A 15647-nucleotide genomic window follows, 5' to 3' on the forward strand; every position below is an offset into this window, starting at 1 on the left:
TGAGCTGAACCAGCCCTAACTATAAGCTCTATAAAGAAGTAAAGTCTTATGCCTACTCTTAAAAGTGTTGACCATGTCCACCTCCAAAAACTCATAATGGACTTTGGAGGTGGACAGCTATCAAGCTCCTCACAGAAGAGGAGCTCGATAGCTAAAAGCTCCCAATTTACTTTAGTCCAAATACATGAATTCAAATTGAGTTGATAACTATTTATCAACAATATGAATGTCTGTTCCCGTCCAACAAAGTTGTTACTACATACCATGTTGAGCAAGGCTTCCACTTGACTTTAACTTCTTTTTCCTGAAAAACATGATATAAACAAACAATTAATTAAGAAAGACATGCAAGTTGCATACAAAAAGGAGCTTATAAACATTTGTGTACTATTGAATGGCTCAATATATTATACAATTAGTTTACAAAAACATAAGAACCACTACAATGCTTGTACTGCCAGCATCGAGTGCATGTCAGCAAAGCAACACTGCTTACATTGTGGCTCACAAGCAAAACTAACTGAAGCAGATGTTACTGAATGGGAAGGAGCACCTCCACATCAATCACTCCTTCTGAGCATGATGTCAGGAGGACTTTAAAGAACGTAAACATCAGGAAGGCAGCATGACCAGGTCGTATCAGGTGGTCTGTTATTATTTAATGTCCTATTTGGAGTGAAATCCTGACTCAGTGGCTGAATTAGTGTAGATTCATCAAATACAAAAGCTTATGGATATTCAGTCAGGCACAGTTCAAATCCGGGAAGTCCAAAGATGCAAACAAATCTGCACAACAGCAGGCTAAATTACTTACATTTACAACTCTCCTGTCTACTATCTCTTCATATTTGAAAATCTGTGTACGGTGTTTTCGGCATTCTGAAAAATAACAAATGAAATATTTACATGAGTTCTGTAAAACTGGAAAAAATGCAAAAATTAAGAAAAAGAAATCTTAACAAACTTAACGAACATGTCATGTGTTTCGTACATTTACAATACCATAACGTCTAACCTTTCCTTGTCCTTTTTTTGTTTGGGACATCCGAGGTGTACACCGTAGAAATTGAGGGAGATGCAGGATGTGGAGATGGAGAGGAGGATGCAGGAGAAAGCAGAGATGGAGAGGAGGATGCAGGAGGAAGCAGAGATGGAGAGGAGGATGCAGGAGGAAGCAGAGATGGAGAGGAGGATGCAGGAGGAAGCAGAGATGGAGAGGAGGATGCAGGAGGAAGCAGAGATGGAGAGGAGGATGCAGGAGGAAGCAGAGATGGAGAGGAGGATGCAGGAGGAAGCAGAGATGGAGAGGAGGATGCAGGAGGAAGCAGAGATGGAGAGGAGGATGCAGGAGGCTGACAGAGGGAAGATGTTGGTACAGGCTCTAAATGAAGAATAAATTCCTCGTTTAGAGCCTCTGGGTCTGGGACTGGTCCAGCATCGACACTGTCAGCAGAGGATGGTCCAGCTGCTGGTGTAGAACTTTTAGCAGGAGGTGAAGCTTGTAATTCTGAAAATTTTTAAATATTAAACATTCATTAAAATGGGTTGAAAAAATGTACAGTACACATAAACACATAATAAGTAGTGATTTGCATGTTTTCAGTTAAGTTTTTACTAAAGATACAACTGGTAAATATTGGCATCAAATAAGTCATCTCGCACACTCACTGACCCAAATAATTCAGTACAAGTGCCCTCTAGGGTAGTGTGACATCTGTAGTGCTTTTCTACATTATACATTAATAAATTAATGAGTGTGACTATAAATCCAGATAGATAATGACTTTTTCCTCTGATGACACTACTTTCCTGACTTTGTAGTGAATAACATTTGACACTTCAAGCTAGTACTGTGACTTAGGAGTTTTGTACAATGGTGATGCTAACTACCTCAGGGAGGTAATCAGGTAACCTCTTAAGAAGTATATAAGTTATTTAAGAATCTTGGTGTTCATATTGGTAACATTATATAACATTTGTTATACTAGAAAGTCTCGAAGAGAATTATCAGGTCTGGTTTTCGTGAAGATTTTTAAAATTACATTTGTATATACATGAGTGTGAAAGACCATACTATACACACACACATACAAAATTGTTCAGGTGGGTAACACCAGAGGTTCAGTATGGCTAGCTTTGGTGATGTGACCGACACATGGGGAGGTAATAAGGCAGATATAACACTATTTTCATGTTAGCAACAGGACACGTAGGGCAGCTGTCACCTCACAGCAAGAAGGTTACTGGTCTGAACCTTGGCTGAATAATAGAATAGAACAGAATAGAGTAGAGTAGAACAGAATAGCTGGTGACTGTTAACTATCCTCATCCTCACCATCTTGTTTGTCTCTATGTACCCCGTGATGATCTGCCTTCTTATCTAGGGTGTACCATGAGTATCACCCAAAGACAGCTAGGATAGGCTACCTGATAAGGACACCTGGTTACAGATAATGGACAAAGCATATCTTACTTCTCAGAAGGTGTTCATAAAGCTTCCTCATCTTCATGAGGATGTCACGTGCAGCACCTTCCGCTGGTTCGATCAGAGTGATCACATCCCCTACTATACGGCCCTTACGGTCAAACTGTCCAAGAAACAGAATTGGTTGGTAGCCCAGGGCATGTAGCTTTGAAACCTGCAAGAACAACAAAGAAAAACATGCAGCCAGTCTTTCATGTAAGCAAATTGATGTATAACAAACCTTTAAGTTTCACATCTTTGTTGTTTTATTGTTGTCGATAGTTAAAAAGTATTTATGGTGACCAAACCTGTAAATGTATGATAAAATCCATCTTGAAATGTTTTGTCTCTCAGTTAATAGCCGATTAAATTAAAAATCAGAAGTAGCTTAAATAAAAATAGTTTTTAACAAGTTTTTTCTAGTTGGATGTCTTTAGTGTGATGATGTTATTCTGATGTGAATAACTTTTTTATTTATGCTCTTTTATAAATTAATATTTTATGTGTATATACATGTCTTGTTAGTTTCTTACTTCATGATATACAAGAAAACATTGACAACTGTGATTAATAAAGAACTGTCTACCAGACCAACCACTTATTAGATCAGAACTTTTAAACTTACTGACAACTGGGCTGAATTAACCACCCTGCTCGCATTTCTGTTTTTTTTTTTTTTAACAGAGGCAGCCCAGTTACTGTTTTTAAACTGTTCTTGTTTTTTTTTCTTCAATCCCTCCTTTAGGTTCAGGCTGCCCAGGCATCCACTGCATGTCTTCCTGTTGCAGGTGTTTGGGGCCTGACAGGAAGGGCATGGTTTGGTTTTTGGCTTTGTCATTTCTGCAAATGAAAATGGAACATGTAGGGATTATTTCAGGTCTGTTTTGGTGAAACGATTACAAAAATAATTTATGACCAAAGAAATAACTTATATTACGAGGCAGTATTACACCATATTTAGAAGAAAAAAATCAATTACGAGATTAAAGTCATTAATATTGAGTTAATTACGTGAATAGGGTTAAAAAAAAAACCCTGAATTGATTACAGAAAAGATACATTGCTAAAATAGAGCAGTACTAACATTAGCTGGGTGGCCAAGCAAGTGTCTTACACATGAGAATACATCACAAAAAAATTTAAATAAACTTTTGCAGAAGTAGTTCTCTTGGTACACAGACTGCTCTGTGAAAACATTTCAAGTTTAATATCAGTTTAATATCACTGAAATTAATATTTCAGTGAACATGCAAATTACCCACAGTTTATCACAACTTACTTAGCTAGGATCTGCCTCGTGTCCAGTCGAAAACTTCGCTGCAGGACCGTGAGTTGAAAGATACATTTACTACGACTCCCAAGATGCATTGCAGTAAAAACCATCCAATCGCCTTGCTTAAGATCTGTTGACGTGTCGCTAAAGGCGCGCTGTAGATAAATATTGCAATTTGTAAAAAATAAAATAATACAATTTGCATTTTTTAATTACATAATTAAACACTGGGCCAGTTTAATTTCGTATTATCGCTGGTTATTATTTTAGAGTAAATAAAGGAATAACGGGTGAAGGAAATTGCCATCCCGGGTTTCCTCCGTGGCGTGAGCGATAAGCAGAGTTTTGTCCTTTCCTTCTAAGATTCCTAATTATTTAAAGTAACACTCAGGTATGCCATTCAGCGTGTTAGTACGAGCTCGGGAGCAGCTTGGGAGAACAAGAAAACAGAGACTGCTTTAGGTTGCCTTCCCAATCGACTCAAAGGTTTATTTGATACACAGCAGTTTATATAGAGGAAAAAAGGTTCGTGTGTCAGCTTTCCCAGTTCAAACCGGTACAGACCAAATAAGGAAACGTCTTCCTGCCTTGTGAGCAAAGAAGTATCCTGTGTGTAGTTTATCAGTTCAGCTACAATTTATGATCATCCCAGCAAAATACACTCCTAGACATAGAATACAGAGTTCTTTCATTAGTGAATTCTGAAACAAACCACCTAGCCTTTAACGAGCCTTTTCCAGGAGATAAAGAAAAAGGGAGGATGGGAGTAAGGAAGTGGTCTCATCTCTGTGGTGTTTTCGACCTTGGGGTACCAGCTTGTGAGTCCTACACATTAATTCTTGGGTCACAGAGAAAGAGAAAAACAACTAGTAGATGGGCCTTATTGAGCAACAGTTTTCCTGTATAAAACAATATCCTGTAAATGCTACTATGGTATCAAAATACCTAACAGTTCCCCTCTTTTATTATTTTTAAAAATAATAACTCAAATAGAAAGGAAAAATCACAAATGTAATAACATAATATAAAAAGCAAATCATAAAATGTAATAGTTCACAACCTAATGTTCAATATACACATCAGGAACATCATTGGTGACATCTGACACATAATCTGGGTCAATTTGTGCCAATTGCAAATACATTGAAGTAGCTGTACTAGCAGCTATACGGGTTATCATTGAACGTACACAGGGTACCACACAACAGACAATAATCATCAAAAACATGCTGCAACGGTTACAAAGGCTACAATTAGTTCCTTCCATCTCCCAAACGTGTCCTGTAGCCACTTATGTAGCCACTGACCGTGACCTGTATTGGCAATTAGTTCTATCTGCAATGCTTCAAGTTTATTCATAGCTTGTGTGAATGAACCGTTAGGAGCGGTATTATTGGGAATGAAAGTACAGCATACATCAACGGTTACTAGACCACAGGTACCGGTCCAATTAACAGGTAAAGCTAATCTAAGGGTATTATTGCACAACCAATAAGCATGTGGGATTGGTCTGGTCAGGCGCGTGACCATGTGTGATTTAACTAACTCCCCCCAGTCAGTGTCATTTAAGACACCCTCTGGGGGAACAATGATCGATTCTCTGCTCGAACTTGAACTGTGTGTGTGTTCCTCCAGATATGATACAACTTCAGCCACAGAGACAGCTAGCCATGTCTCATTACAGCGTGCACCTGGGGAGTCAGAGAAGAATGTATAGTTATCCTTTGTATAATCTATGTGTGTGTCTGGGCCAGTTAACTTTAGTCTGCGCAGACATATCATACTAGTATTAAAATGGAGAGGGATCTGTCCTAAGGGCAGTGAGGGCTTTAACCTATTCTTAGGGCGTTTCATTGGGGCGCAGGTCCCTGCGGTGTCATCAGATAACTTCAATAATTCGCCTAATGGAGTCTCAGGGTTAGTTGGTGTGTGTGTGTGTCTAAGTAAGCAGTCGAGAGGGCTCAGAGTCAACTGTAAAGCGTCTTTAAAGAGAGCATTATCTCCGCCGATTTTCTCTAGTCCCTCAGTGAGGGGGAAACCGGATATGGGGTATCCTACTATTACCTGTTCTGGATTAGCCTTTGAACAGACATAACAGTTACTGTTTCCTAAATCACGAGCGGCTGTTCTGGCATTTTCATACCAGGCGTTAGCTCCTGTTCTAGAGGGTGCATAAAATGGTTTATTAGTGGCGTCTATGTTGCTATTTACTGATTTTAGGGAGCGTGATGAGTGCATTAAGTAGGTGTCTTGCAAAATGGAGCATGAGGTATAGTCAGCAAAATATGACCTGGAGAAATGTGAACATGGTTGCAGTTTACAATACAAAATAGCAAAGAAAAATCCTAAGGTTAATGCGATAGATATGATAAATAACCTAAATATATAAGAAAGACAGTTCTTCACTCGTCTCCTGGCCTGGTCCCAGGTTCGAGAGACATTGAATAAGCGTCGTGTGATGACAATGGGCATTTCATTTTCTCCATTATCAGGATGGAATGAGTCTGGCTTTATCAGGTTAGACATCATGTGGTACTTTTGGCTTTCTGTTCCTGCTGGATGTTTGAGTACCTTGTTGTGGCTCTTTCAGACGTTGTGTGTTAATCAGTGATTGCGTGTGTGCACTGGATCCGGGCGCTGGCTCGCCTGAGATGTCATCTACCCGTGTGTGTTTATTTGCTCTAGTTCCGGGCGCTGGCTCGCCGGAGATGTCGTCTGCTTGATCCGACGCCTGAGATGGTCCGATTGGGCTGGTCTCAACCCTGCTGGCATGAATCCACTGAGGTTGTCCGTCTGTGAGGATGCTGGTTCTTCGTCACTGCCAGTACAGTCTGGGGCTGGAACACGCGCGGCCTCCCAGAGAGTCCTTGGTTTTAGTGGCTTCTCCAACATGCGTCTCCTTGTCTCCACTGGTGGAACTGTGGAGGGGAAAGGCTGAGAGAGACAAACTTTCTGATAGTTATTATTCAGTTTTTCTACCAGGTTGTGAACATCAGTGGACAATGCAATATACATCACCTTCTACTAGCGGTGCCCCTCTGGAAGCTGACCATGGTGTTGGAAATAGTCTTATTTCAAATGGAAATAATTTGGTTACTGGAGATTGAGTCATTCTAATCTCACACAGGACTTGAGTAAGTAATTTGACCCAGGTCATTAAAGTTTTAGCACACTTTTGAATTACTTCTAATGTGAATGAAGATCCTCTATCACTGTTAATCTGGTGAGGTATTCCGAATCTGGGTATTATTTCATTGCTCAACTTTTGATAGACTACTTCTGCAGTTTCTTTTGAGGTTGGATAAGCTTCTACTCATTTACTAAATTGATCCACTATTACCAGTAAGTACTTGATGCTTCCTTGTGCTGGCATGTGTGTGAAATCAATTTGTAATGTATGAAATGGAAAATCTGGTTGTGGTAAATGCTGATGTTTTGCTTTTGGTCTTCCTACATTAGTTCGTGCACATGTTAGACAGGTTGCTAATATGCTTTTTACTGCATGCAATGTTTTCTCAATTACAAATCTTGATTTTATTGCCCCTATTACCCCTCTTTGTCCGACATGACTCACACAGTGAAAATGTCGGGCAAGGACTGGCATCAGGGAATATGGGAGGGCAATCAAACCCTTAAGATTTTGTATAAGCCATCTCTGTCATCTAAGGTACAGTCATTATTCTCCCAATAGGTGTAATCAGATGCAGAGGCTTGCTCTTGTATGAATTTTAAATCAACATTTGTTTCTAAATAGTCTGGGAGTGTAACAAGTGGCAGCTGTAGGGGCACAGATAATACTTCCTGCGGAGGTGGGAGCTGTGATGCAGCTGCAGCCTTGGCTGTCACGTCTGCTAAGGCATTACCTGTTGCTTCGTCTGTGTCAGCTGTACTGTGTCCATTCGTTTTTACAACTGCAACGGCCGATGGCAGCTGTATAGCCTGAAAAAGTCTTTGAACAAAATCAGAATTTAGCAATTTATTTTCCATCAGCAGATCTAAATCCTCTCTGTCTCCACAATGTGCCAAAGTCATGCACAACGCCAAATGCATAGCGGCTGTCTACGTAAATTGTCACATGCTTATCCAAATGTAGCTCACAGGCGCGTATTAAAGCCATGAGCTCTGCTTTTTGTGCTGAGTGAAATGGTAATGAGTGAGCCTCTAGTATGATGTCAGGCAATGTCACCACTGAATAGCCACAAAGAAATGAGTTGTCATTCGGCCTTGAACAGGACCCGTCCACATAAACCGTGGCTGAGTCTGGGATAGGTGTTTGCTCTAAATCTGGACTTGGTGCTGTGGATTCCTGTATACGCGTCATGCAGTCATGATCGTCAAGCCTGTCTGAGCCATCCTGTCGGTCAGAAGAACACAGCATAGGATCAATAAATGTGCTGGCGAATCAGGTGTGCTGCTCGCTTTTATAGTGAGATTTGCATATGTTGTGTAGTTATGTTTGCTAGAATGGTCATGACCTGGTGATTGGTGTGTAGAATAGTGTCATGTGAGAGTGTGAGCTTCTCGCAGTCCCTTATCATGATAGAGCAAGCTGCTACTGCCCTCAGGCAGGCCGGCATTCCCTGAACAATTCAGGCAGCACCTTTGAGTGGCGGAGGTCAGCACTCCCTTTAATGCATTGAAAGAGACAGTCATTTCTGTGGATCACAGTATTCGAGGAGGCTTCTCTTTTTTACAACAGTCACGCAGAATGTGGTCATGAAAAGAACAGTCTGGTATCCACTGTCTGCAATAGTTCACCATGCCCAGGAAGGACAACATTTCCTTCTGTGTAGTGGGACGAGGGACAGAGGTCACAGCTTTGACCCTGTCTGCAGTCATGGAACGTTTTCCGTGAGACAGTGTGAATCCCAAATATTGAACAGAAGTCTGACAGTACTGCATTTTCTTTGCAGATGCTTTGTGGCCAGTCTTTTTGAGGTGCTGGAGAAGCATGTGTGTAGCAGTTTGACACAGTTTTTTCACTTTCAGCACAGAGGAGGAGGTCATCCACATGTGGATCAGGGTGCAGCCCTGGAGGAGTGAAGCACCATTGAGAAAGCAGCAGAGCTGTCCATCATGCCTTGGGGCAAACGAGTCCAAGTGTACTGCTTATTTCTATGTGTGAATGCAAATAACGGCTGTGTGTCACAGGTACTGAGAAAAAGGAGCGGAGCATAAATCCACCACGGTAAAGTGTGTATGCAATGCATGTCAATATGCTGTGAACATCTGAAACGAGAGGTGGCAGAGGAATGTTGACTGCATTAATTTGCCTTAAGTCTTGTATGAAACGCCATACGCCAGGTTTGTTAGGCTTTGGCACAGGATTGACAGGAGTGTGGGCTTTATTGCTCCTGTAGTCAATAAATCTCCTATCATGACATCTAGGGCTGCGGCTTTTTCCGTGGAAATGGGATGCTGCTTGACATATACTGCTTGTTGTGTTTTAATAGGTGTACGTGATAAAGTGTACAGTCAATAAATCCTATATCATTCTCACTTTTTGACCATAATGTCATATTCTGGTATTCAGCTGGCAATGTAACTGCAGAAATAGTACAGTGGATAGGGTAGGTTAGATCTATGTGACGACATGGTGTAGTTATGTCATAAACTATGTCTGAGTTATGTGACAAAATCACTGTTTGACCTTCACTTGTGTGAGCAGTTATCATGTTGTTGAACAGTGTGAGAGAAACAAAAGTGTGGCTCCCAGTCATGGGATTACCTGTTAGTGGCGTCTGTACACGTTTTTTTTTTTTGGCACAGTGTGTGACATAGAGTACCGGACAAAAAGGATGTTGAGTTCATTCTCTGCTGAGGGTCCAGCTGACACAGAGGATGTTCCTTCTCCATCATGTCGGTACATAGGGCAGAGAAAACATAAGCTGTTATCAGTGTCAGCAAACATTTCACCCTTTGTGTTAAATTAAATACACAAATTCATTTTTGCTTTGGGTGTCTGCGGCTGCTGGAAAACTGAGCTAAATTTGCACCTCTAGCTTGTCCAACAGTGCATAAAGCGTTTTATGAATACTAGGATAGATTCATCAGGCTTCTGTTTACACATAGTTACTGCATTTAAGTCAATTTTGTCTCTGGACATTGTTAGCAGGAATTTCTTTAGATTCTTAAAGAAATCGGCGACTTTGTCATTATTTACCCTCCTTTTGTCCATAGCGGTAACATTTGATGCATCACGTCGCGGCATTCTATCATATATTTTCTACAGGACTTTTTAAGCAGACTACTTTTCTTATCACAAATGATATTCAACATTTCTACTGACCTGTTTTCTGGCGATAATCGTTCGGGATAAGGCTCCGGAAATAAATTAGAATGCATTGAACTTCTTAAGTTGTAAACAAAGTCAGTCACATAAGCACTCCCGCATGTTCTGGATACGTGATCATGGACGTCTTCACCGATTCGCGGACGTAGGTTACACGTAACCGGAAATGGGAGTTGTACTGAGCCGTTATTTGAGACTTTATTTTGTATTTTATTAATTTTTGGTTTTACAGGTACTTTAGATTTTTTATCGGACCTGTCTGTGGTCTTTGAATTATTCTGACCCATGTTCAGTGATTTCCAGAGGGGTTTACACGCTAGGAGGATTTATGTTAGTATTTTCGCTGCGGCACAGCTGAGGTCACTTTAAATTTATTGCTAGCAATTTTTTGTTTGTGTGAGCAACTCTCACTTAGCGAGCAACTTCTCGCTTAACGAGCAACTTCTCGTAAAACAACAGGCAACTTCCTGTGTCTTTCTGCTTTTAATTTACTGCTTTTAACCCTTGTATGGTAATCGGGTCTGTGAGACCCGTTCAACTTCTCCCTGTGTCACTCTTTGGTGAGCAACTTCTCACTTAACGAGAAGTATTTAAGACAACAGGCAACTTCCTGTGTCCACCAACACCACACAAGGGTTAATTTACTTTATTCGGGGACTGAGGAAGTCAGTCAGTGTATCTCTCTGGATCACTAAGTGAAACTTCGTCAGCATATCCCGTTTTTTTATGGATCGATCACTGAGAGAGGTATAATAGGTCTCTATATAAATATGAAAGACGCATATTTACCTTCTGTCAGTAATCCCACTTCTGACACCAAAATTGAAGGAAATTGCCATCCCGGGTTTCCTCCGTGGCGTGAGCGATAAGCAGAGTTTTGTCCTTTCCTTCTAAGATTCCTAATTATTTAAAGTAACACTCAGGTATGCCATTCAGCGTGTTAGTACGAGCTCGGGAGCAGCTTGGGAGAACAAGAAAACAGAGACTGCTTTAGGTTGCCTTCCCAATCGACTCAAAGGTTTATTTGATACACAGCAGTTTATATAGAGGAAAAAAGGTTCGTGTGTCAGCTTTCCCAGTTCAAACCGGTACAGACCAAATAAGGAAACGTCTTCCTGCCTTGTGAGCAAAGAAGTATCCTGTGTGTAGTTTATCAGTTCAGCTACAATTTATGATCATCCCAGCAAAATACACTCCTAGACATAGAATACAGAGTTCTTTCATTAGTGAATTCTGAAACAAACCACCTAGCCTTTAACGAGCCTTTTCCAGGAGATAAAGAAAAAGGGAGGATGGGAGTAAGGAAGTGGTCTCATCTCTGTGGTGTTTTCGACCTTGGGGTACCAGCTTGTGAGTCCTACACATTAATTCTTGGGTCACAGAGAAAGAGAAAAACAACTAGTAGATGGGCCTTATTGAGCAACAGTTTTCCTGTATAAAACAATATCCTGTAAATGCTACTATGGTATCAAAATACCTAACAACGGGTAGCACCAAGCTGTTGTTATCTTCATTTCCATAGCGACGGCGGTTGAGGATTATGGGTAGTGTGCAGTTACGGGATTAGTGCGTCTGCGTAAATTGGTCTGATTGGCTGGAGCCGAGCGCATCCAAAACTAGCAGGAGTGGTGAATGAATCTATAAATGTGTTTTACGTGTGAAATGAAAATAATAAACCTAACAAAGGATTATGTACGTTAAATCTGCGCACTTTCAGATCGTGAATCAGTTTGGAAAACACTGTGTGATGGCCACAACATGAAGCGATTTTATTGTTGAATTATCAGTGATACTTTCGTGTTTTTGTTGAGAAATGTTAACGATGTCATTAAAAGAAAGCATTAAATTAGGGAGAAAAACCCGTTCGCGGAGAGGGTCCCCGGTTCTCCAGTTAGATTGTGCTTCACGGCGTCATGTTTCGCCGTGACGGGGTTATTATTGGAGTAAATGGCTGGCTGGAGCCTCTGCTCGAAGCGTCTCTGATCGCCGCGAGCGGGTTCATATTGGAATGAATTGACAACCCACAGCGTCACATAAAACGTGGAAGGGTACCTTAGGCGTCAGCATGAGACGTTAAGGGACGTGACAAATCGTCATTATTTTACGCGTCGGGAGTGAGAATAGTTTTCGGAATCCTTGGGTTAACGGTCTTAGAGTGAGCTGACTTGGGGATGACTGAACCAGACTTAACAAAACCTGAACTGAGTGTTGTAGACCTGGTAGAAGTGTTCACAGTTTTTCCTTTAACCGCATGTGCAGACTTAGGCGAGCGGGTATTGTCTTTAATCTCTCCCTGTTTAGAGGGAGCAAAGCAAAACAATTCTTCACAGCCCACGTCGTCATCCATAAGGGAAGTTCCCCACGGATCAGAAGTGAGCTGATTACCTTTAGCGTCAGACGGGACGTGAGGATAAGAGTCATTGTCACTCACCACCGTGAGTTGCTCAGCATTGTCCAGTTTATGGCGGCAGGCGCGCCGCTTCCTTCGAGCAGAGGAAGCTGGCGGAGCGAGCGACTGAGCCTCCGGTGCAAAGAACGGTGACAGCGAGGCTGGAGCGTGAGCGCCTGAAGCCACGCGGAAGACTCCCACCGGAAGTGGGCGAGGCTTGAAAGCAGGCAGAGCAACAGGCGGGGACTTTCGGCAGCTCTTGGGACCTCCGAGAGCCAGCCGAGTCCCGTGGAAAATCCGCTCGTAGTCGGGGGCACGCCACGGCTTCCAGCGGAGCTGCTCCTCCAGCTGGGCGAAGGCTGCCTCCCGACGCTCATAGAGCTCGCGGCCTGCTGAGTCCATACTGGTCAGGTCGTACTGTCACGGTCTGGCTGGGGCAGACCATATGTGTTGCAGAGGAGGACTCAAACGCAGACCAAAAAGTGGTGTGGATTAACAAAACAAGCCGTTTATTGAGACTAGCAATGAGGGTACAAAATAATAGGGCATCGTTGAAAACTAAACAATAACCTAAACTGGGTGAACTAATAACAAAACATGAAAAACCTTAACCATAGTGAACTGACATGGTTACCTGGAGATGAGACATGGATGAGCAGACGACCTGACAACGAATGACTGAAAGCACACGGACTAAATAGACACAGGAGGATAATGAGGAAAGTGGCAACACATGGAGAAACAGCTGACACACATGAACATAACCACGTGAACAATGGGAGAGTAAAACTGAACACGATGAACCCAGAAACACCAGACCTCTTCACAATAAAACAGGAAACATAATGAGACGTAGACATGACAACCCGAACTTGACAACGTAAGACACAGACATGAAACGCATGAAGAGCAGGGGAGATTTAACATAGTTGGAACACGAGGGGGAAATAATAAGAACTAGAAACACTTAGGCATGATAACAAATGAACTTAGGAAACCTGATAAGCTTAAATATAAACTATAAACATCAAAAGAACTGAAACTCAAAACACTGGGTCATAAGACCCAGGACCGTGACAATGTGTGTAGCATCAGCATCATGTTTTTGTTTATTTGTTTTGTTGGGTTAAAAATAATTAAATAAACGTGTGATCATGCTTATGGATTACCATGGCACATATCACCAGCCACGTGATTTATTTATGCAGATGAAAAAGTGAGTGTGAATGTGTTTGACATCACAGTGTTTCTGTGCGCTGTGTAAAAGTAATTGCCTCTGATTGTGGAGAGCAGGTGATTCTGCAGGTCACCGGCTATTTTACAAAAAAAAAATATATATATATATGCAAACAGAAGAAAGTGAAAAAGAGAAAGAATTTATATTGTAGATGAAAAAAAAATCATAGGAAAAGGGTTTTGTGTTGATCAGCCAAGAACAACTACAATCTTATTTTATGCTTTTAAGAAAGGACTGTTCACACAAATACACACAGAGAGAGAGAGAGATGTGTGTTGATTAAGCAGTGATGAGAATAATGAACATGTCTTAGTTTGTCACTTTCAGGTGAAAAGCAGACCTGAATCAATTTTCCACATGCAGCGGTCGGAAGAGAGTTATAGTTTAACATCATTGGAAACATGCAGGCCAAGTTTCTGGCTGACTTATTTAAAGCGCAATGTGTATGTGTCTCTCAACCTCACAAGCAAGTGCTCACTCCTCCCTGAAGAATGCAGCTCCAAAGAGCAATAACATGGCAGATAAAGAGACAGCAGCAAAGTCCTGAACAAAGAGTCCCAGCAAACAGCAGCAGTATGGACAAACAGCATCAGAGAAGAAGAGCAAACCCATCATCCTGACTGATGGGATGAATGGCACTGTGTTTACAACAAGCTGAAACTTCACTTTGCATGTGAAAAAAACGTTTGAGGAGAACTGAACAGTTGGAGTTTGACATTTGCCACCTGTGGAGTAAAATGGCAAGAAGAGACAGCGGAACACGGGACAAAGCTGAAGGAGAACTGCCGACTATTGGACTGTTGAAGTGGGAGAGGACAACAGAGTGAGAAGACTAGGTGAGAACACATAGGAATTATTTAATGTGGGAAATCAAAATTTGGGTTAGCAAACCTGGGGAAAAGAAAACTGACTGCTTAAGTGGGAAAATTGTGAAGGAGTCTGAAACACTGCGAAAATAGAAACATACAAAATCACACAAACAAGCAGAACATGCATTAACCCTACTAACAATTCCAAGCACAAAATAACTCATGAAGACTCATAGCACATTAGTTAAGAAATGATTAAATAATAGCAGAGCTTGTTATCTTTCGTCAGTGTTAAAATAGTGTCAATTTAGCAGACACTTGTTATTAAATACTGAATTTATCCAATGCAAAAAATTGACTCTCTAGGTTGCAGGACAACAGTTTAACTTTTGTGGGAAAAAAGATTCTGGTTTGACCAACCAGTGATCAGACAATAAATTTAGTTGTTAATATAGTAAACTGGGAGAAGCTTCCTGCTTGATTGATGCAGCACAAGTAATTTACTGTATGAGGGAAATTGTCTTTTGTGATACTATTTTGAACATGCTTTTCTGTTGTCCTGTCAACTTAGTGGGTTAATAGCTGATATACAAATTAGCTGATCAGTTTTAGATTAATGAAAGGTGACTGAATTCTAGCACGAGTGAATGAGATGTGTTGGAGTTTGTTGTGTGTTGAGTGGAGACTCTAAAACACTGAGTTTCCTGCTTTGATGTGCGAGTGAATCCTGTATTTAGATACACAACTCTGAATACGTCAGAACAAACTTCTTTTGTGAAGTGCATGACAACATGTCACACGTTTTATGATGAAGGGAAAAAGGAAAATTGAATAAAATAGATCTGTGGCTTAAATGAGTGAAGAGCACAGACCTGGTGATTAAACTCATAGCTAATAAGACATTAGGGTTATGTTGTGTGTTGTGCAGCTGATGGTTGGTTTGGAGTGAATCTAGCTGATGATTCTTCTCCTGTTGTTCAAGGTTCAAGGTTCAAGGTTCTTTATTTGTCACATGCATAGTTATACAAGTATAACACACAGTGAAATGTAGCCTGACACGCTCCTCGACATGTGCAAAAATTGGGGGGGGGGGGGGTGTAGAGGAAGAACATTATAAAACACCCAGCACGCCCTTGCGGGCGGTTTATCCTTCAAGCTCGGGTCCTCTACCAGAGGCCTGGGG

At 41.3% G+C, this 15647-nt stretch overlaps 1 protein-coding gene across 1 annotated transcript; it reads right to left on the reverse strand.

Moving 5' to 3' along the window:
• Nucleotides 1-742: 742 nt before the first annotated feature.
• On the reverse strand, nucleotides 743-13165 carry LOC112434373 (uncharacterized). Its single transcript, XM_076877007.1, has 4 exons — nucleotides 12461-13165; nucleotides 2474-2639; nucleotides 1016-1507; nucleotides 743-879 (listed from the first exon to the last, which is right to left on the reverse strand). Exons 1-4 carry the CDS (start codon nucleotides 12818-12820, stop codon nucleotides 743-745), a joined length of 1155 nt encoding a protein of 384 aa, XP_076733122.1. The 5' UTR covers nucleotides 12821-13165.
• Between the last annotated feature and the right edge of the window lie 2482 nt (nucleotides 13166-15647).

This window comes from Maylandia zebra, linkage group LG18 (genome assembly GCF_041146795.1).
Source record: "Maylandia zebra isolate NMK-2024a linkage group LG18, Mzebra_GT3a, whole genome shotgun sequence".
Lineage (NCBI taxonomy): Eukaryota > Metazoa > Chordata > Actinopteri > Cichliformes > Cichlidae > Maylandia > Maylandia zebra.